This window comes from Rhinopithecus bieti, unplaced genomic scaffold, assembly GCF_001698545.2.
Source record: "Rhinopithecus bieti isolate Rb0 unplaced genomic scaffold, ASM169854v2 scaffold_10620, whole genome shotgun sequence".
Classification (NCBI taxonomy): Eukaryota; Metazoa; Chordata; class Mammalia; order Primates; family Cercopithecidae; genus Rhinopithecus; species Rhinopithecus bieti.
The window spans coordinates 394,518-416,092 of NW_016806453.1; the positions used below are offsets into that span (position 1 = coordinate 394,518).

General features: G+C 39.2%; 1 protein-coding gene across 1 annotated transcript in view; it reads left to right on the forward strand.

The window, feature by feature from the left end:
- SEL1L2 (SEL1L2 adaptor subunit of SYVN1 ubiquitin ligase) overlaps window positions 1-21,575 on the forward strand; it is a 122,990-nt gene that overhangs the window by 82,089 nt on the left and 19,326 nt on the right. The window contains exons 3-7 of the mRNA XM_017876675.1: window positions 11,750-11,803; window positions 12,261-12,320; window positions 12,411-12,492; window positions 13,820-13,974; window positions 14,862-14,918. Coding sequence (XP_017732164.1) covers window positions 11,750-11,803; window positions 12,261-12,320; window positions 12,411-12,492; window positions 13,820-13,974; window positions 14,862-14,918 — 408 coding nt within the window. The remainder of the gene's footprint in view (window positions 1-11,749; window positions 11,804-12,260; window positions 12,321-12,410; window positions 12,493-13,819; window positions 13,975-14,861; window positions 14,919-21,575) is intronic.

Genomic DNA, 21,575 nt, shown 5'->3' on the forward strand with positions numbered 1-21,575 from the left:
TAAATTATTTTAAAAAAGAAGATCTTTAAATATCACTCTAAAATGCCTTAATAAGAATCCAGAAGAATAAAACAGGCAGATTTCATTTATAAACACCAATATAAGGTTTCTAAATAAAATTTTAGCAAATTGAAAAGCATGAAATTTAATCAAGTAGGATTTTTAACCAGAAATATTAAGATAATTCAACATTAAGAATACATTTTTGTAGCTTAATCTCAATAAAATAGCACCGTATCACTTTCTACCTACTTATCCTGCTTTAGTTTTCTTCATGGTACTTGCTGTGATTTGAGTGTTTGTGTCCTCTCCAAAATTCATGTTGAAACTTAATGCCCAATATAACATTACTAATAGGTGAGGCCTTCAGGAGTTGATTAAGCCATGAGGGTGGTGCCCCCTGTATAGGACTAGGTGCCCTTATAAAAGGGCCTGAGGGACGAAGTTTGTTCCTTCTGCCCTTCCACCTTCTGCCAGGGAAGCACACAGGCTTTGACTTTCTTTTTGATTTCTCTAACCTCCAGTGCAGAGGACAGTGCCTGGCACTATCTGCTTAGTAAATGCTGATTAAGTGAATTTTATTAATATGCTAAGAAGAAAAAATATAAATGATTATAATACATGCTGAAAATAGAGTGATAAAATTCAACATTTGTTTGTGATTCTAAAAGTTAGTAAACAGAGAACATTTAATTGAAATTATTAGCAAAATGTATATATAATAGCAAACTACAACAGGCATCCATATTAAAATCAGAAACAAAAAAAAAAGAATACTTGCCATGACCACAATTCATTACATTGTTCTGGAAGTTTTACCCAATAAAACAAAAGGAAATGGGTTACATGAAGGAACTTACAAAATTATTATTTACAGATGATAACGTGTCAACTTAGTATACTCAAGAGAACATTTAAAAAACAATGGGTTAGCGTCACATGGCATCTTTTTTAAAATAAATAAATTAATTAAAAAAATAAAAAACAGGCTGGGCACAGTGGCTCACGCCTGTAATCCCAGCACTTTGGGAGGCCGAGGCAGGCAGATCACCTGAGGTCAGGAGTTCAAGACCAGTTGGCCAACATGGTAAAACCCCATCTCTACTAAAAATACAAAAATTATCTGGGCACGGTGGCAGGTGCCTGTAATCCCAGATACTAGGGAGGGTGAGGCAGGAGATCACTTGAACCTGGGAGGTGGAGGTTGCAGTGAGCTGAGATCAGGCCATTGCACTCCAGCCTGGGTGACAAGAGCAAGACTCTGTCTCAAAATAAATAAATAAAAATAAAAATAAAAAACAATGGGAAGCCATTAAAAGGTGCTAAACAGGGCCAAGGCGACATAAGCAGATTTGGCTCTACCCATACATGAAGAATGGAGAGGAGGAGAACAAGCCTGGATACTACTACAATTGTCCTGATGAGAACTGAGACTAACTCACAATAGCAGGTGCTGAAAGAAATGAATTAGAGACATATTGTAGAGGTGAAATTCACTGGAAGTTGATGGCAAATTGGTTACTTGGGGTAAGAGAGTAGGAGGTATCTCAGATACCTCCTGCATGGGGTTATAAATATGAGAGTTCTGGGAAAGAGAGCCGGAGACTCATTATACAGAATGTAGACTTTTCTAATACTCCTGTTTTCAGCCTTGTTCTTCACCGATATTCTTTAATGTGTCTGTGTCTCAAAGTCTGAAGTCTCCTTGGTTTAATTTCTTCAGGGAATAAGCCTCCCATCTCCAGTGGGGTCAGGGGATGGGCTATCTGCCTGGCTGCACAGGACAGGAGTTAGGACTGCTCTTTTTATAGACTTCTAATCAATACCATGTGTCCGCTCCACCTACTGGGTGGAAACTAGACTCTTTGAGAGACTGCTTTGCGTTCTTTTGGTTATATACCCAGAAGCAGAATTGCTGGATCATATGATAATTGTATTTTTAATTTTTTAAGGAAACTCCATACTGTTTTCCATAGCAGCTGCACCATTTCACATTCCCACAACAGTGCACAGTGTTCCTATTTCTCCCCATCCTCACCAGTTTTTTTATTTTCTGGGTTTTTTTGGGGTGTGTGTGTGTGTGTGTGTGTGTGTGTGTTTATAGTGGCCAGCTTAATAGGTATGAGGTAATATCTTATTGTGTGTGTTTGTGTGTGTGTGTGTGTATGTGTGTGATTATAGTGACCATCTTTACAGGTATGAAGTAATAGCTTATCGTGGGTTATTTTTGTTTTGTTTTTTGTTTTTTTTTTTGAGAGGGCGTTTTCACTCTTGTTGCCCAGGCTGGAGTGCAGTGGCACGATCTCGGTTCACTTCAACCTCCACCTTTTGGGTTCAAACGATTCTCCTGCCTCAGTCTCCCGAGTAGCTGGGATTACTGGCATGCGCCACCACGCCTGGCCTCTTATTGTGGTTTTCTTTCGCATTCCTTCATGATTAGTGATGCCGAGCATCTTGATGTTGAGCACCTTTTCATATACCTATTGGCCATTTGTATATCTTTGGAGAAATATGTATTCGAGGTCTTTACCCATTTTAAAAATTGGGGTACTTGGGAGTTTTTCGTTATTGAGTTGTAAGAATTTTTATACATTCTGGATATTAATCCCTTATCAGATATATGGTTTGCAAATATTTTCTCCAGTTCCACAGGTTGCTTTTTTACTGTATCGATTGTTTCCTTTCCTACTTTTTAAAGTTTGGTGTAGTCCCATTTGTCCATTTTTGCTTTGGTTGCCTGCACATTTATTGTCATATCCAAGAAACCACTGCCAAATCCACTGTCATGCAGCTTTTCCTCTACAGTTTGTTTGAGGAGTTTTATAGTTTCAGGACTTACTTTTGGTCTATTCCATCTTTAATTAACTTTTGTATATGATCTAGGGTAAGGGTCCAACTACATTCTTTTGCATGTGGATATCCAGTTTTCCCAACCCCACTTGTTGAAGAGACTATCCTTTCCCCATTGTGCAGCCTTGTCATCCTTGTCAAAGATCATTTGACCACGTATGTGAGGTTTTGTTTCTGTTTTATGCATTCTGTTCCGTTGGTCTAAATGTTTGTCTATATACCAGTACTACACGGTTTTGACTACTGTAGGTTTGTAGAATGTTTCGAGATCAGGAAGTATGAGGCCTCCCATTTTGTTTTTCTTTCTCAAGATTGTTTTGGCTATGCAGGGGTTTTTTGCAATTCCATATGAATTTTAGGACGGGTTTTTCTATGTCTGCAAAAGTAACTTGATATTTTAATAGGGATTGCATTAAATCTGTAATTGCTTTGGATAGTATGAGGATTTTAACAGTATTAAGTCTTATGATCCATCAACACAGCTGTCTTCTTATTGATTTGTATCTTCAATTTCTTTCAGCAATGTTTTGTAGTGACTTATGTAAAAGTCTTTTACTTTTTTAGTTATGTTTATTCCTAAGTATTTTATCTTTTTAATGCTATTGTAAGTGGAAGTGTTTTCTTTTCTTCCTTTTTTCTTAATTATTTGTGGCTAGTATATAGGTACACAACTGATTTTTGCACGGTGTTTTTGTGTCCTGCAGCTTTGCTGAATTCATTTATTAGTTTTTGTGGGGAGGGGGGGTTGTTGTTTGTTTGTTTTTGAGATGGGGTCTCACTCTGTTGCCCAGGCTGGAGTGCCATGGCATGATCTCAGCTCGCTGCAACCTCCACCTCCCAGGTTCAAATGATTCTCATGCCTCAGCCTCCCGCATAACTGGAATTACAGGCACCTGCCACCACGCCTGCCTAATTTTTTTGTATTTTTAGTAGAGATGGAGTTTCGCTATGTTGGCCAGGCTGGTCTCAAACCCCTGACCTCAAGCAACCCACTCGCCCTGGCCTCCCAAAATGCTGAGATTACAAGGGTGAGCCACCGCGCCTGATCCATTTAATAGTTTTAACAGTGTGTGTGTGTGTGTGTGTGTGTGTGTGTGTGTGTCTAATCTTTAGGAATTCTACATGTAAGATCATGTCATCTGGGAATAGAGATCATTTTACTTTTTCCTTTCCAATTCGGATGACTTTTATTTCTTTTTATTGCCTAATTGTTCTGTCTAGGACTTCCATGACTGTACTGAATGGAAGTAGCAAAAGTGGGCATCTTTGCCTTGATTCTGATCTTAGAAAGCAATCAGTTTTTGACCATTGGGTATGATGTAAGTTGTAAGCTTTTACATATAGCTTTTATTATGCTGAGGTAATTTCCTTCTAGTCCTTGTTGGTTGAGTGTTTTTCTCACAAAAGCATGTTGAATTTTGTCAGATATTTTTTATCCATCAATAGCTTTTGTCGTCCATTCAGTTAATGTGTTGTATTATGGAACTGACTTTTTTTTTTTTTTTTTTTTTTAAGACAAGATCTGGCTCTATTCCCCAGGCTAGAGTGCAGTGCAGTGGCATGATCTTGGCTCACTGCAACCTCCACCTCCTGGGGTCAAGTCATCCTCCCACCACAGCCTCCCAAATAACTGGGAATACAGGCACGCACCACCATGTCCAGCTAATTTTTGTATTTTTTGTAGAGACAAGGTTTTGCCATGTTGGCCAGGCTGGTCTCAAACTCGTGAGCTCAAGCGATCTGCCCACTTAGGCCTCCCAAAGTGTTGGGATTACAGGCATGAGCCACTGCCCCAGCCTGATTAACTTTTATATGTTGAAACATTCTTGTATTTCAGGAGTAAGTTCCTCTTGGTCATGGTGTATAATCCTTTTAATGTGCCATGAATTCAGTTTGCTAGTATTTTATTGAGGATTTTGGCATCAATATTCAGGTATATTGGTCTATGGTTTTCTTGTTGTGTCCTTGTCTAGTTTTGGTATCAGGGTAATGCTGGCCTCATAGAAAGTTTGGAAAATGTGAAGGATTTCTGTTAATTCTTAAATTTTTGGTAGAATTCCCTTTTTTTTTTTTTTTTTTTTTTTTTTTTTTTTGTTTTTTTTTTTTTTTTTTGAGACGCGGAGTCTCGCCGCTCTGTCGGCCGCGGGCTTGGGGAGTGCAGTTGGCCGGATCTCAGGCTCACTGCAAGGCTCCGCCTCCCGGTGCTTTACGCATTCTCGCTGCCTCAGGGCCTCCCGAGCTAGCCTGGCGACTACAGCGGGCCCGCCACCTCGCCCGGCTTAGTTTTTTGTTATTTTTTTAGTAGAGACGGGCGTTTCACAGGTGTTAGCCAGGATGGTCTCGATCTCCTGACCTCGCCTGATCCGCCTCGTCTCGGCCTCCCAAAGTGCTGGGATTACAGGCTTGAGCCACCGCGCCCGGCGGTAGAATTCTCTAGTGAAGGCATTTGGTCCTGGGCTTTTCTTTGTTGGGAGGTTTCTGATTACTGATTCAGCCTATTAACTAGTTACAAATCGTTCAGATCTACTATTTCTTCAAACCTCAGTATTGGTAGGTTGTATTTTTCCAGCAATTCATCCATTTGTTTTAAGTCATCCAATTTGTTGGTGTATGATTGTTCATAACAGTATGATCCTTTTTATTACTGTGGCATCGTTTGTAATGTCTCCTCTTTCACTTCTGAATTTTGCTGAGTCTTCTCTCTTGTCTTGTTGATCTAGCTAAAGGTTTGCAAATTTTGTTGATTTTTTGTTTGTTTGTTTTGATTTGTGAGATGAAGTCTTGCTCTGTCGCCCAGGCTGGAGTGCAGTGGTATGACCTCTGCTCACTGCAACCTCCACCTCCTGGGTTCAAATGATTCTCCTCCTCAGGGTCCCCAATAGCTGGGATTATAGGTGCCTGCCACCATGCCTGGCTAATTTTTGTATTTTTATTAGAGATGGGGTTTTGCCATTTTGGCCAGGCTGGTCTCGAACTCCTGTCCTCAGGTGATCCACCCACCTTGGCCTCCCAAGGTGCTGGAGATTACAGGCATGAGCCACTGCACCTGGTCAAACTTTTGTCGATATTTTTTAAAAACCTAACTTTTAGTTTTGTTGACTTCTTGGTATTGGCTTTCTAGTCTCTCTTATTTCTACTCTAATCTTTAGTATTTCCTTTCTTCTGCTAACTTAGGGTTAGGTTTGTTCTTTTTTTAGTTCTTTGAGGTATAAAGTTAGGTTGCTGATTTGAGATCTTCTTTAGTAATGCATTTTATATCATATACTGCTCTAAACTTCCCTCTTAGCATCTTATGGGATGTTTTCCTGCATCCCCATAAGTTTTCATGTGTTTTGTTGTTTGTTTTCATTTTTCTCAAGATATTTTCTAATTTCCCTTGTGATTTCTTCTTTGACTCATTGGTTGCTCAAGAATATGTCATTTTTTCTTTCCACATATTTGTGAAGTTTTTAGTTTTCCTTTTGCTGTTGATTTCTAGTTTCATTCCATTGGGTTTGGAAAAGATACTTGGTATGATTTAAATATTCTTAAATTTGTTGAGACTTGTTTTCTGTCCCAAAATGTGATCTATCTTGGAGACTGTTTTTATGTGCCCTTGAGAAGAACGTATACTTTTGCTCCTGTAAAGTGGAATGTTCCGCATACGTCTGTTTGGTCCAACTGGTCTGTAATGGACCTTATTGTGTAAACATAATAAGGTCTTTTGTTATTGATCTTCTATCTGATTGTTCTATTTAATATTGACTGTGGGGGTATTGAAATCTCTTACTATTGCGTTACTTTCTATTTCTTCCTTCAGTTCTGTCAATATTTGTTTCATATGGTTGGATGCTTTGCTCTTAGATGCATATATATTTATAATTGTTACATCTTTCTAATGAAGTGAACCTTTTATCATTATATAATGTTCTTCTTTGTCTCTTACGACAATTTTTGGCTTAAAGTCAGTTTTCTCTGATATAAGTAGGGCTGGTCTGGCTCTTTTTCGGTTACCGTTTGCCTGTGTTAACAAAAGATCAATGAGTTCTGTTGAGGAAAAGGGGGAGCTTTATTTTCTAAAAGCAATCTGCAGATTGGAGAGATGCAGCCTTCAGTGCAAAATCAAAGTGTGACCTGAGGTCGGGGTTGGAAAGTTAGAGTTTATAAAGGCCAAAAACACAGGTCAGGGGAGGGGAATCATGGGAGTGGGGAACAGAGTCTTGATTAAACGATCTTTAAGCCCCATTTCACCAGTCTGTCTTAATTAGCTGGTTCCAGGTGGTCAGTGGGGAGGCACCAGGTGGTCTGTTGGGGTCAGTTGAGGAATTTCTAGTTGCAGTTATTTTCAGGAATTGTTCTTTGACTTCGTTGTGGAAAAACGGGTTTTATAATGCTTTCCAAGGACACAGAGAGTGTGACCATTTCTTCGCCCTGCCATATAACTCTTGGTTCTGCTTTTAAATTTTCAATCACAGGGAGTCCATCTTGTCTGTTAAGTGGGTACATAATTTGACACATGGAATATCTTTTCCTATCCTTTAAGGTTCAGCCTATGTGTGTCCTTATACTAATGTGAATATCCTGTAGACAGTAGCTGAATCTTGTTTTCTTATTCAGTCACTCTATATCTTTTCATTGGGAAGTTTAATCCATTTACATCTAAAGCAATCACTGATAGGGAAGGAGTCACTATTGCTGTTTTGTTATTTTTTTCTGCATATCTTGTAGTTATTTTGTCCTTCTTTTCCTCTCTTACTGTATTCCTTTGTTTTTAGTTGTGTGTGTTTGTTTTTGTTTTGATGGTGTGCTTTGATTCCTTTTTCATTTTCTTCGTGCATCTTCAATGCACATTTTCTTTGTGATTATCATGAAGAATTTATAAAAATATCTTATACTTTTTTTTTTTTTGAGATGGAGTCTCACTCTGTCACCCAGGCTGGAGTGCAATGGTGCGATCTCAGCTCACTGCAACTTCCACCTCTCAGTTTCAAGCAATTCTGCCTCAGCCTACCAAGTAGCTGGGATTATAGGTGCCTGCCATCAGACCTGACTAATTTTCATATTTTTGTAGAGACAGCATTTCACCATGTTGGCCAGGCTGGTTTTAAACTCCTGACTTCAGGTGATCCATTCTCCTTGGCCTCCCAAAGTGATGGGATTGCAGGCATGAGCCACTGTGGATGGCCAAAATATATTATACTTATAACAATCTATATTAAACTGACAATGACTTAATGTCAATCACACATAAAATCTCAAGTCATTTATATCTTCCCACCACTGTATGTTATCGATGTCACAAATTATATCTTTTTAATATTTTATATACATTAATATAGTTTTATAGTTATAATTATTTCTATGCTTTGTCTTTTAAATTATATACCAGAATTGATTTATGCACCACCATTACAATACTACAGGATTCTGTATTTGTCTACATATTTACCTTTTCATAGAGCTTTATATTTTCACATGCTTTTGTGTTGCTTTCTAGAGTTCTAGAGTCATTTCTTTTCAACTTATAGGACTGCCTTTAGCAATTCCTTCAAAGCAGGTCTAATGATAAACTCCCTCAGTGTGTGTTTGTCTGGGAAGGGCTTTATTCTTCTTTCATTTTTGAAGGACAGACACTTTTACCAAATACAGTGTTTTGGTGGACAGCTTTTCTTTCCCTTTTCTCCTTTTTTTTTTTTTTTTTTTTTTTTTTGAGATGGAGTCTTGCTCTGTCGCCAGGTTAGAGTGCAGTGGTGCGATCTTGGCTCACTGAACCTCCGTCTCCTGGGTTGAAGTGATTCTCCTGCCTCAGCCTCCCAAGTAGCTGGGACTACAGGCATGCACTACCATGCCCAGCTAATTTTTGTATTTTTAGTAGAGACGGGGTTTCACCATGTTGGCCAGAATGGTCTCAATCTCTTGACCTTGTGATCCGCCCACCTCAGCCTCCCAAAGTGCTGGGATTACAGATGTGCACCACCATGCCTGATCTGGACAGTTTTTCCTTTCAGCATTTTGAATACATTATCCCATCCTCTTCTGGTCTGTAATGTTTCTGCTGGGAAATCTGCTGATGTTACAGGAGCTTCCTTATATGTGACCAGTGGCGTTTCTCTTGGGGTTTTCAACGTTCTTTGCCATTGACTTTTGAAAACTTGATTGTAATGTGTCTTGGTTTGGGGCTCTTTGGGTTCATCTCACTTCGAATCCTTTGAGCTTCTTGAATTTAGATGCCTGTTTCCTTCCTCAGATTCATGAGTTTTCAATCATTTTATCTTCAAATAACCTCTCTGTCCTTTCTCTCTCTTCTTCTTCTGAGACTCTCATAATGTGTATATTGTTCCATGTGGTGGTATCCCATAAGTCCCTTAAGCTTTCTTTACTTTTCTTGATTCCTTTTTCTTTTTGTTCCTCTAATTCAATAATTTCAAATGACCTATGTTCAAGTTTGCTGATTCATCAGTTTCATCAACTCTATTATTGAATTCCTTTAGTGCATTTCTAAAATTCAGATATTGTATTCTTCAGCTTCAAAATTTCTGGGTTTTTTAATTATTATTATTTTAGATGGGGTCTCGCTCTGTCACCTAGGCTGGATGGAGTGCAGTGACATGATCTTGGCTTACTGCTCCGCCTACTAGGTTCACACCATTCTCCTGCCTCAGCCTCCCAAATAGCTGGGACTACAGGCACCTGCCACCACGCCTGGCTAATTTTTTTTCTTTTTTCTTTTTTTTTTTGTAGAGACGGAGTTTCACCGTGTTAACCATGATGGTCTCGATCTCCTGACCTTGTGATCCGCCCACCTCGGCCTCCCAAAGTGCTGGGATTACAGGCATAAGCCACTGCACCCAGCCCAGAATTTCTGTTTTTTTAATAGTTTTTCTTTGTTGATATTCTCATTGCATTCATGCATCACTTTCCAGATTTTATTTTCTGTATTCTCTTATGGTTCATTGAACTTCTTCAAGATGATTATTCTGAATTATTTGTTAGGTAATTCATTGTTTGGTGTTTCTTTAAGGTTGATTTCAGGAGATTTTGTTCCTTCCATAGGACCATCTTTTCCTGTTTCCTTGTGTGCCTTGTTGTTGTTGTTGCTATTATTATTATTTTGCTATGATTTGTGCACTTGAAAAAACAACTATCTCTCCTAGTCTTTATAGACTAGCTTCATATGTGAAAGGCCTTCACCAATCAGCACAGTTAAAAATTCTGAAGGCTTCTCAAACCTTTTCTGGGGATGCATCTTCTCTGGGCTTGTGCATGTAATTTCCCAATTAGAGTGGTTTGCCACTTTGTTTGTTTGTTTGTTTGTTTCCAGGAGTTTATAATCTCTTACTCCTTCTGATGTCTGTCTGTGGTACCGCAGGTTCTCTGGCACTGCGGTAAGCCATTGAGCTCTTTTGTTCTCAGTAGCCCCTAGGGATGGAAAATACACTGATTCTGTCAGCACTGTGAGTTAGGTGAGGAAAAAACCAGTCACTGGAACAACCCCCTGAAAAGTCATACGTTTCTTTCTTCTCTTTCCCTCCCAAGGTAGTAACTGTCAGTTGGGCTTTTTCTCCTGAGAGCACCAAGCTGTGCTGGCTTGAGGGAGGAGGGATCATGGATGAAATTAAATGGCTTTTCTTACCTGTTTCATGGACTATTCTTGACTTTTAGCTTGCCTGCTGTCCTATGACTTCTTAACTGGTTTCTGGAGTTCTCAAAAAGGCTTTTTTGATCATATATAATTAAATCACTGTCCCTGCAAGGGAATGCAGTCTGAGGCTTCCTATTCCATCATCTTGCTCTGTGCTCAGCCTTTCATTTTTTTATTCAGTGTATTTGTTATTGTTTGAATATTTTACATCCATCACATTAAAAATAATATGAAGAAAAGTATCCAAATCTAAATGTTTTAAATATTGAAGGAAATGTATTTCATTTCCAATAAAGTATAAAAGGGCCCTTGGTTTTATTACTATCATTTATACTAAAGTACAGTAAGAATTAGCCTATATTTACATATATTACACAAACCTCCCACTATTGTGAGCATTCCCAAATTCCTGCAGCCTTAAAAAAAATGTAAAAGGGTTGCTTTGTTATGGTATAAGAAATAAATTAACAATGGCTGGGCATGGTGGCTCACGCCTGTAATCCCAGCACTTTGGGAGGCCGAGGCAGGTGGATCACTTGAGGTCAGCCTGGCCTCAGGTGAAACCCCATCTGGTCAATTGAGACCAGCCTGGCCAACACAGTGAAACGCCATCTCTACTAAAAACACAAAAATTAGCCAGCATGGTGGTGGGCACCTGTAATCCCAGTTACTTGGGCGGCTGAGGCAGGAAAATCACTTGAACCCAGGAAGTGGAGGTTGCAGTGGGCTGAGAGCGCGCCATTGCACTCCAGCCTGGGCAACAACAGCAAAACTTCATCTCAAAAAAAAAAAAAAAAAACAAACAAACAAAGAAAGAGGCCGGGTGCCGGGTGCCATAGTTCACACCTGTAATCTCAGCACTTTGGGAGGCCAAGGCGGGCAGATCACGAGGTCAGGAGATCAAGACCATGCTGGCCAACATGGTGAAACTCTGTCTCTACTAAAAATACTATATATATTTATATATGTGTGTGTGTGTGTGTGTGTGTGTATATATATATATACATAGCCAGGGGTGGTGGTGGGCACTTGTAGTCCCAGCTACTCAGGAGGCTGAGACAGGAGAATCGCTTGAACCTTGGAGGTGGAGATTGCAGTGAGCCGAGATCATGCCACTGCACTTCAGCCTGGGCAACAGAGAGAGACTCCGTCTCAAAAAAAAAAAAAAAGAAATTAATGCAAATTATGAAGCAGACATTTAAGATATCCCTTATCCATATAGATAAGAATAAATATGAGATAAATTGATTAAATTGTGTTTTTTCTTTTGTGCTTTAGGCATTAGGATTTTTGTCTTCTTATGGAATAGGAATGGAATATGATCAAGCTAAGGTAAAGGTCATTCTGTTTTATTCTGGAACAAAATTGATTTCTTTAAAAGGGACATTGAATAAAATCTACTCATTAATTAAAGGGGTTCACTCTAGTGTAGTAGTTGAAAGCACCAGCTTAATAGTCAAAGAAATGTAGTGTTCTTATGCCATAAGTTTCTTAAAGCCTCATAAGTCAACTTCTTCATTGAGGATAGATAGTATCTGCTTCATAGGGAAATTATGATGATTAAATGAAATATCTCATACAATGCCCTTATCACAGACTCCAGAGATTAGTAAACCCCTAATAAACGGCAGCCATCTTTACAAAGGAGAGTGAAATTTGAAATTTATTTTGGAGTAACTCAATGGGTCATTGGGGGACTCGGAATAAAAAAGGAATCGTTGGTTTGAGTTTCAAATTTTAATGGCCAACCTGGTTTGGGGGGTTTTTTGTTTGTTTGTTTTTACTTTAGGCACTGATATATTACACCTTTGGAAGTGCTGGAGGAAGCATGATGTCCCAGATGATTTTGGTTTGTAAACAGAATATTCTCGGGACCAAATTTTTATGCCATAAATACAGCATTGTCTTGAATATTAAGATGCATCTGTTGGTGTTTTAGGGGTACAGATATTTGTCAGGAATCAATGTTCTACAGAATTGTGAAGTTGCCCTAAGTTATTACAAGAAAGTGGCAGATTATAGTAAGTAATCCACATAACTTATTTAAAAATAAACAGCTGCCAAGGAATTAGAAAAATGAATCAATAACAGTTCAATTGATATAAACTTATGAAAATATCAACAGTGTCTGTTCTTAACATGTTGTAATACAATTATTTTAATATAATACAGAGTTTCTGTTTCCTTAATAGCTACTTTCCAAATAATTTTAAAAGATTATACTCAGTTTTTATTTTCATTAATATGTATCCCCAAACAATTCTGTTTTACTTGCTTTTGTGATGATCTTTCCTTTACTGAGAATTTGAATGTAACACCAATAAATATTAAGCAGTTACCATAAATATAACATTTAGAATATGGGATGACTGCCAAAAATTCCTAAAGGAATGAATGTAAGGTACATACATTGGAGGTATCTATCACCACATGTGAGAACAATTCAAGCAACCATTAGTCTAAATGTAATCAGAATAACATCTAAACACACATCTTTGGCACTATGAGGATCTGAGAAAAGAAAGAAGGAGGAAAAAAAATTGTTTTGAATTTAAGATGCTATGTATAACAAGATCATTTCATGTGCTTAATGAAATTTGAATTACTATATATATTTCAAACTGCACACTTTGTTAGGTGTATTCAAGCATATTTATATTTATTTTCAGACTATCCATAGGAAGTAATTAAAGAGCAGTGATTATACCTGTATTACAGTCTTAGTACCAGAAAAAAATTATGGATAGAGTGAGTTGTCTGCTCCTAAAATATCCCCTTTCCGTGAGTCTTTTTGGTCAAGATCTTCTGTAGAGTCTGATATAAGTTGATACAATACTTGCATAGGTTGCAAAGAAGAACTAGAGAACCCAAAAAACAAAAATCTGTACTTTTTTTTTTTTTTTGAGACAGCGTATCCCTCTGTCATCCATGTTGGAGCACAGTGGCTCAATCTCTGCTCACTGCAGCCTCCGCCTCCTGGGTTCAAGCAATTCTCATGCCTCAGTTTCCCAGGTATCTGGCATTACAGGCGTGCACCACCATACCTGGCTAATTTTTGTATTTTTAGTAGAGACAGGGTTTCACCATGTTGGCCAGGCTGGTCTCGAACTCCTAACCTCAAGTGATCTGCCCGTCTCTGCCTCCCAAAGGGCTGGGATTTCAGACACGAGCAACCGTGCCTGGCCAAAAACCTGCAAATTTCTATTTTTCATGCATCTTCTGTCTCTATTAGTTGAACAGATTTCTGCACAATTTAAGATAATAAGCTAACGGTGTTTTCTCTAAATTGACTGTTATCTCTTGCAGCCTCTGTTTTCTAGCTATTCTCTGGCTTGTTTTTATTCACAGTTGCTGACACATTTGAAAAAAGTGAAGGTGTTCCAGTGGAAAAAGTGAGACTAACAGAAGGACCTGAAAATCTGAGTTCTAACAGTGAGATTTTGGATTGGGACATATACCAATACTATAAATTTTTGGCAGAAAGAGGAGATGCTCAGATACAAGTAATGTATACAGATGAGATTGAGTTTTTAGAACATGAAAATTACAAGGGCCTTAATTCTTTCTGAGTCCTGGAGGGATGAACAACACCCCATCCTAAATAGGAAAGGGGAGAGACACGCCCTCCTCTCGCCCTACTCCTGTTTTGTTCCCTGCTACTTGCAGTTCCTGTAGCCCACTGGAGAACTAGTTGCCATAATAATAGCAATGTTTTTGCATTTCTTCCTTAAAAATTAATTAATTTTTTTTTTTTTTTTTGAGATGGAGTCTCGCTCTGTCGCCCAGGCTGTAGTGCGGTGGCGCGATCTCCGCTCACTGCAAGCTCTGCCTCCCGGGTTTACGCCATTCTCCTGCCTCAGCCTCCCGAGTAGCTGGGACTACAGGCGCCCACCACCGTGCCTGGCTAATTTTTTGTATTTTTAGTAGAGACGGGGTTTCACTGTGTTAGCCAGGATGGTCTAGATCTCCTGACCTCGTGATCTGCCCGTCTCGGCCTCCCGAAGTGTTGGGATTACAGGTGTGAGCCACTGCGCTCGGCCCCAATGTTGGTTTTAATATGAATAAACTATGACAATCCAGAAAGGTTCTATGTTTGGGAACAGGACAGTATTTGCACAATCTTTGAAGGTCAAGAGCTAAAGTCCCTAGGTTTACATGCCTGGGTGATTCTGTACCCCGGCAGGCCGGCTTCCAGCCACTAAGGAAGCCATATGTCCAGCAGCAACCAATTACCCAATAAATGATACAGTCTGGAATGTTTCCCTAAATTTTTCAGGACATTTCAAACGCGTCCAACAATCAACATACTACAGTAGAATCACCACATAAATGTTTTATTTATTTAAAGTAATACTGCTGCTAAAATGATTTCCAAACTCATCGTTCCTAGGTCTCTCTTGGACAATTACATCTAATTGGGAGGAAAGGTCTGGATCAGGATTACCATGTAAGTCTATCTCAAGATCCACTCACATGGGGTGGGGAAGGTAATAGTGAGGGAGGCTGGCAGGGAAGTGAAAGCGGGGAGAGGGAAAGGTGGAAGAGTTGCTCAGAAAGCCCACTGATGCTTTCTTGGTCAACTATGCTTCCCAGCTTCTTAGGAAGAACTAAGTTCTCCAGAGGGAGCACTTGCCCACCTGCCTTCAAGAACAAAGGGAAAGGGACTTCTGAGGAGCAATCGAGGCAGGGGAGTATCCATGTTGCAGGAGAACCTAGTCTCTGCCCACTCACACACACCTTGGGCCAGGATTAGGAGAGAGAATATCCACACCTGCCAGCCTGAACCCAAGGCCAGCCGCAGAGTCCACCTGGGGATCACCGCTAAGGAGCCTGAGAAGCAACTTCATCCCCATTTGGCTAAATCAGAAGACAGACTGCTTTTAATATAATTAAAAATATATTAAACATCCTTATACGTTTGCAAAGCTCCTTTCAATCATTTTGCTTAACCTTACCTTATCCCAGTAAGGTTAAAAGGTTAATTAACCGGCCAGGCACAGTGACTCATGCCTGTAATCCCAGCCCTTTGGGAGGCTGAGGTGGGTGGATTACGAGGTCAGGAGAATTGAGTCCATCCTGGCAAACATGGTGAAACCCCGTCTCTACTAAAATTACAAAAAATTAGCCGGGTGTGATGGCACATGCCTGTAATCCCAGCTACTCGAGAGGCTGAGGCAGGAGAATCACTTGCACCCAGGAGACAGAGGTTTCAGTGAGCCCAGATCATGCCACTGCACTCCAGCCTGGGCGATAGGGCAAGACTCCATAAAAAAAAAAAGAAAGAAAAGAAAAGAAAAAAAAATTAATTAACCATTCAAATTTGTAGTGAAGAAAAAAGCAAATGAACAAATGAACTTGACCTACACAGGATCCTCCTCTGCAAGATGCCAGGGTCATGGGATGAGTTCTTGCTTAGATTCTGATAGTGGTTTCAAGGCCCTACATCACCACAGACCTGGGAAGTAACTGGATTTTTCTTTTTAAAGATGATTTTGCTGCTCTTTTCATTTATAGGAGACACATGCTCCTTGTCTCAAAGGAACACATAGCCTATTTCAACATAGTCCCAATGGCTAAGTGATAGAAACAACTACTTTATAAGGCTATTACCTAAAAAAGTGATCTGTTATTACTTTGCATTTCATTTTGGGTTATTTTATGAATGTGTCTTTGGTACTATAATTTGTATTTTATATGAGGTCCAGTAAACATCAGGTAAATGTCGAAGTCATTTCATAAAATGTGATAAAATAGGTAGGAATTTAAATAAGCCTATTCACCCCAAGACAGCTCAGTTGAAGATCCATAGATTTTTCTTTCATCTTAATCATAACCAAAGTTTTAGCTTCTTAGATGGGAATATCTGGATTCATAATATTACTCTGTCAGATTTCAGCCTGCAATGAGTTTCTCATGTTAATCATAGAATGTGTAACTAGGAAGGCTTCCTCATTTTCCATAAACATGAAATTTGGATGTGAGGGCACCCTAGCTTCAGCTGTAGGGAAGACAAACCAATCTTCGTACAGTGCAATAAAATCCCACAAAGTTGGTACTTCAGTCAGCTCCAGCCACTGTGGTCACCAGATGGCAGCTGCAGCTGCCTCCATGTGAGGATGAAGCGCAATCCCAGGGCAGGATCCTAGAGCTGTTGTGTAGCAGCCAGGCAGCTGAGTGTCACCCAGGAGCCCAGCCAGGATCTCCTGTGGGCTCATTCACAAGGTTTTATTACATCTGTTTTACAAATAAGAAGCAGAGGCTGGATGGAGACATAAAATAAATTGCTTCAAGGCTCACAACTGGGAAATAAGATTGTTTAAGAAGCAGAATTTGAACTCAGGCCTTCAGAAATCAAAACCTGAGCTCTTTCCATTAAACTTCATTTGACCCAGGCCAAAACAAAAAACAGCCTCTAAAATCTGTTCCCTCATTTATAAAGCAAGAAGAAGAAATGACATGATCTCTCAGTTTCCTTTAGCTCTTTCTGATAGTGGGTTGGGCCTTCTGCTTCCAGATATCCCAAGAAGACGAGTTTAATTCCAGAACCATCCTTGTGGTTCAGGTACTCTCTGGGGTAAGCACAGGCTGGTCCTTTTTTATTCTCTCAGCCTAATGAACCTGAACTTGAATGGAGGACTCCAGTTGAAATATCAAACCTTACGACAAATTGACTTATCTATCAGTTATCTTTGTCTGCATTTTAAACAGTCCCAAACTTAGGTGGTTTTCAATAATAACCATTTATTTAATTCATGATTTTGACAGGTCAGCAATTTTGGTTACCTCAGCTGAGCAATTCCGATCTGGGCCAGGCTCAGCTAATCTTCACTGGGCTTGCTCATGCATCTGCAGTTCGCTGGAACATTAGCTAGAGCTGGCTGGTTTATGATGGCTTCCTCTGTGACTGCTAGAATGACTGAGGTCCCTCTCCATGTGGTCTCGTGCTCCAGCCAACTGGCCCAAGCTTTCCACATGGCAGTCAAAGGTTCTAAGAACACCAGAGCAGAAGTCTCTTGAGGCCTGAGCTCAGAACTGACAAATCACTTCTGCCACATTCTTTTGGCCAAAGCAAATCACAAGGCCAGCAAGCTTGGAGAGGTAGGGAAATGGGCTTCTCCTCTCAATGAGCAGAGCTGCAAAGTACTGCGGTCATTCTTGTAACATACCATAGTGTAGCTGTGCCAGAATCAACTTGGAAGGCAGGGGAGATGCATAAGGGAGAGGGAAGATACAAAGATAAATCCAGTTTCCAAAAGGCTATTACTGCAGCTCTTTTCATGCCTCACTTCTCATCTTTCCAAGTCTCACCTCCTCAGAGAGGATAATGTTTTCTTTTCTTTTTATTTTATTTTCTTTTTTAATTGACTCATAATAATTGTACATATTTATGGGATACACTGTGATGTTTTGATCATTACATAATATATTCATTATGTAATATATACATATGTATGCAAATGTGATGTATACATTATGTAATTATCAAACCAGGGTAATCTGCAAATCCATCACCACAAACACTTGTCATTTCTTTGTCATGTTCTATTCAAAATCCTCTCTTCTAGTTATTTTGAAATATACAATACCTTATTCTTAACTACAGTCCTCAGCCTGAAGACCACCACTTGAGCCAGTATGCTAATATTTCAGTCCACCAAAGAGAATTATTAGTATAAGACTCTTCTTCTTAAATATGATGCTCCAGTTCACTGCTCAGAAAATTAAATTTCAAAATACCTGGAAATAACTAGCTTGCCTGTCTTTTCCTTCCTCATTGTTTGGTTGAACTAATCTCAAGAGTTGTCATCACAGAAAACATTTTTACCCTCCCCCTGACCAAATTCTTAATTATTGAAAAATACTGTATATGCAATTCTTGATTACATTATCTTGACATTTCTACACATAGATTTTAATTTTATTTGCATTTCTAAATATATGCAGGCTCAGAGTAAATTGGATTAGGAAAGCGGGATGTTTGGGTGAATATTATTAAAATGGATAAAGCATAATTAAATTAAACCTAGCAGAGGAATAATATCAAATTTGTAAGGGCAACTGCTTTGTCTATCCTGCTACCCATTACAAAATTTTTAAAAAGAGCTAATACCATCTCTTCTCAGGATGATCTACAGAGTCAGAGATGAAAGAAGTATTCAGGCCAGGCACGGTGGCTCATGCCTGTAATCCCAGCACTTTGGGAAGCTGAGGTGGGCGGATCACGAGGTCAAGAGATTGAAACCATCTTGGCCAACATGGTGAAACCCCGTCTCTTCTAAAAATACAAAAATTAGCTGGGCATAGTGGCGCACACCTGTAGTCCCAGCTACTCAGGAGGCTGAGGCAGGAGAATTGCTTAAACCTAGGAGACGGAGGTTACAGTGAGCTGAGATCATGCCACTGTACTCCAGCCTGGTGACAGAGCAAGACTCCATCTCAAGAAAGAAAAAAAAAAAGTATTCATAAAGATTTTTAGAACAATACATTTTCTTGGCATTTCATTCTAGGGGAAATGTTACAAACTGATTAAACTACAGATTTGCTTATAGTCAGTGAAAAATCATGATTTTTTTTTAAAAGAGAGATATGGGTTCAAATAATAAAACTTTACTTACTTAACATAATATCTGGGGCATACTATATTTCATACTAAGACACCAGCAATTGTAAGACACACAAATATTTTATGTTCTGAGGAATAAAAAAAAACTACCAATATACATTATAATATGCCATTGACAGTAAGAAATGTCCTGATTGAAATGAGGTGGGAGGAGATGTACATCTTAGAATCTGTGAAATATGATGATGGGTGCTCAGTTAATATTTGAAGGAAGGAAGGAAGGAAGGAAGGAAGGAAGGAAGGAAGGAAGGAAGGATCAATGGATGGATGGATGGATGGATGGATGGATGGATGGATGGATGGATGGATGGATGGATGGATGGATGGATGGATGGATGGATGGATGGATGGATGGATGGATGGATGGATGGATGGATGAATGGATGGATGGATGGATGGATGAATGGATGGATGGATGGATCGATGGATGGATACTTGATCTTAACTCTTCAAGAACAAGAACTCAAGTTGGCTCATGTGTATCCATCAAGGTAGCTTTCTTGGTGGTAGTTTCATGTGGTGTTTAATAAAGATTTATATAATTGAAGCAATAGTATTATGGACATGTAAATTTAAAAATGAAAAAAAAAAGGGAATGAAATGCTAAGTAAGCCATGACAGTGGAGCAGTGTGTGAGACAGTGTCTCAATTCCTTTAGGTCTTTATCAAATCATTATATTTAAGGGTGGGGAAAACTCCAGGATTTATATTTGCTTCTGGAGAACAAGTTACTTTCTTTTAAAATTTCACTGATTTCCCAGAATGAAACTTTTTTCAAAAGTCTCTATTACAAGATATTTGAGAACCAAATTACTAAACTGGACTTTGAAAATGATTTTACAGAATCATAATACTAGAGCGAGAAGAGCCCATAAAGATTAAAGTCCAGCTGCCTTGTTTTAGAGATGGATAGACATTCATTCATTTATTCATTTCTGAAACATTTCCTGATACCTAACATATAGCCCACACTATGCTAAGTACAGAAGATTCAACATTGGAGGAGACAAAATAAGTAGATAATGAAATCAATGGATGAATGCCATAATACGGACAGGATGAGGTGCCCTGAGAGCACAGAGGAGGAGAATCTGAATAAGGAAACCAAGCCCAGGAGATAATGTGATTTGTGTAATTTACACAGTTACCTGGGGACATATTTTGGTCACAGCTCAGTAGAGAGATTCATGAGATATACTTTTATTTTTGATATTAGTGTTCTCTCATTTAGTAACTTGTACATTGCTATAACTTCCTCCTCTCCAGCTGACACTTAGATGATTCCAGGCATTTTATCTTCAGGATTCCCTAACATTTATAGATCTTCAGTGGCTTCTATTTTGTATTTTTTATTTTAAAATAAAATAAAATCCTTATAGCCGCGTGTGGTGGCTCACACCTGTAATTCCAGCACTTTGGGAGGCCGAAACGGGAGGATCACCTGAGGTCAAGAGTTCAAGATCAGCCTGGCAAACATGGCAAAACTCCACCTCTACTAAAAATACATAAATGAGCCGGTTGTGGTGGTCGCACATCTGTAGTCCCAGCTACTCAGGAAGCTGAGGCAGGAGAATTGCTTGAACCCAGGAGGTGGAGGTTGCAGTGAGCTGAGATCACACCACTACACTCCAGCCTGGGTGACACAGCAAGACTGTCTCAAAAAAGTTTTTTAATTAAAAAAATAAAATCCTTAGCCTGGTATTCAAGACTGTTTATAGTAATGGTCCCATCGTATTTTTGTAAGTCTTGGCTTTCGGATGTTGTATTTCAGCCACGCTGAAGTAGTTACTATTTTCTGAACACAACTTGGCCACTCCCATCCCCATTCCTTTGCTCAGGTTCTTCCCCTAGCCTCTCTACTGGTGACTTGTCACCATCTTTCATGAGGCCTCGATCATTTTAGCCCTCCTCTGTATACCGCGGAGACAGAGTGGCGAGCTGCTTATTGATCTCCAGTACTAACTGCACAACTCTGACATGTTGGTAATAAGATCAGATATTAATAACACCCTCCTGATGGTGCTATTGTGAAGATTAGGTAAGAAAAAGTTTGCAAAACACTTATTGGAGAACTGGATACAATGTCTTTTATTCTATCTCCTTCTAATTCCTTATGGAGTTTATTTTATACCACCTATTACCTACTATCTTACTGCTACTTATATGTATTCTCTTTCTCAGGAACATTGTTAGGAAGCTAATGTAGGAATCATGTTTCTGTTTATCTATGAATCACCTATAATACGTAACATACTATCCTATATATAGCAGGCTTCAATCAAGTGTTTGAAAGGGTAAATGAAGATTGGGAGAGCTGGATGGATGAATGGATGCATGATGCCATGAGGTTCAGCAGTGGCAGCATTTGTATTTATGTCCACAAAGAAGTTAGCAACATTCCTACAGCAAGCTTCCATGTCAAATAACTACCAGCAGTTCTTCCTTAAACATTCTCTTCTCTTTAAGAAGGAACATCTTTGC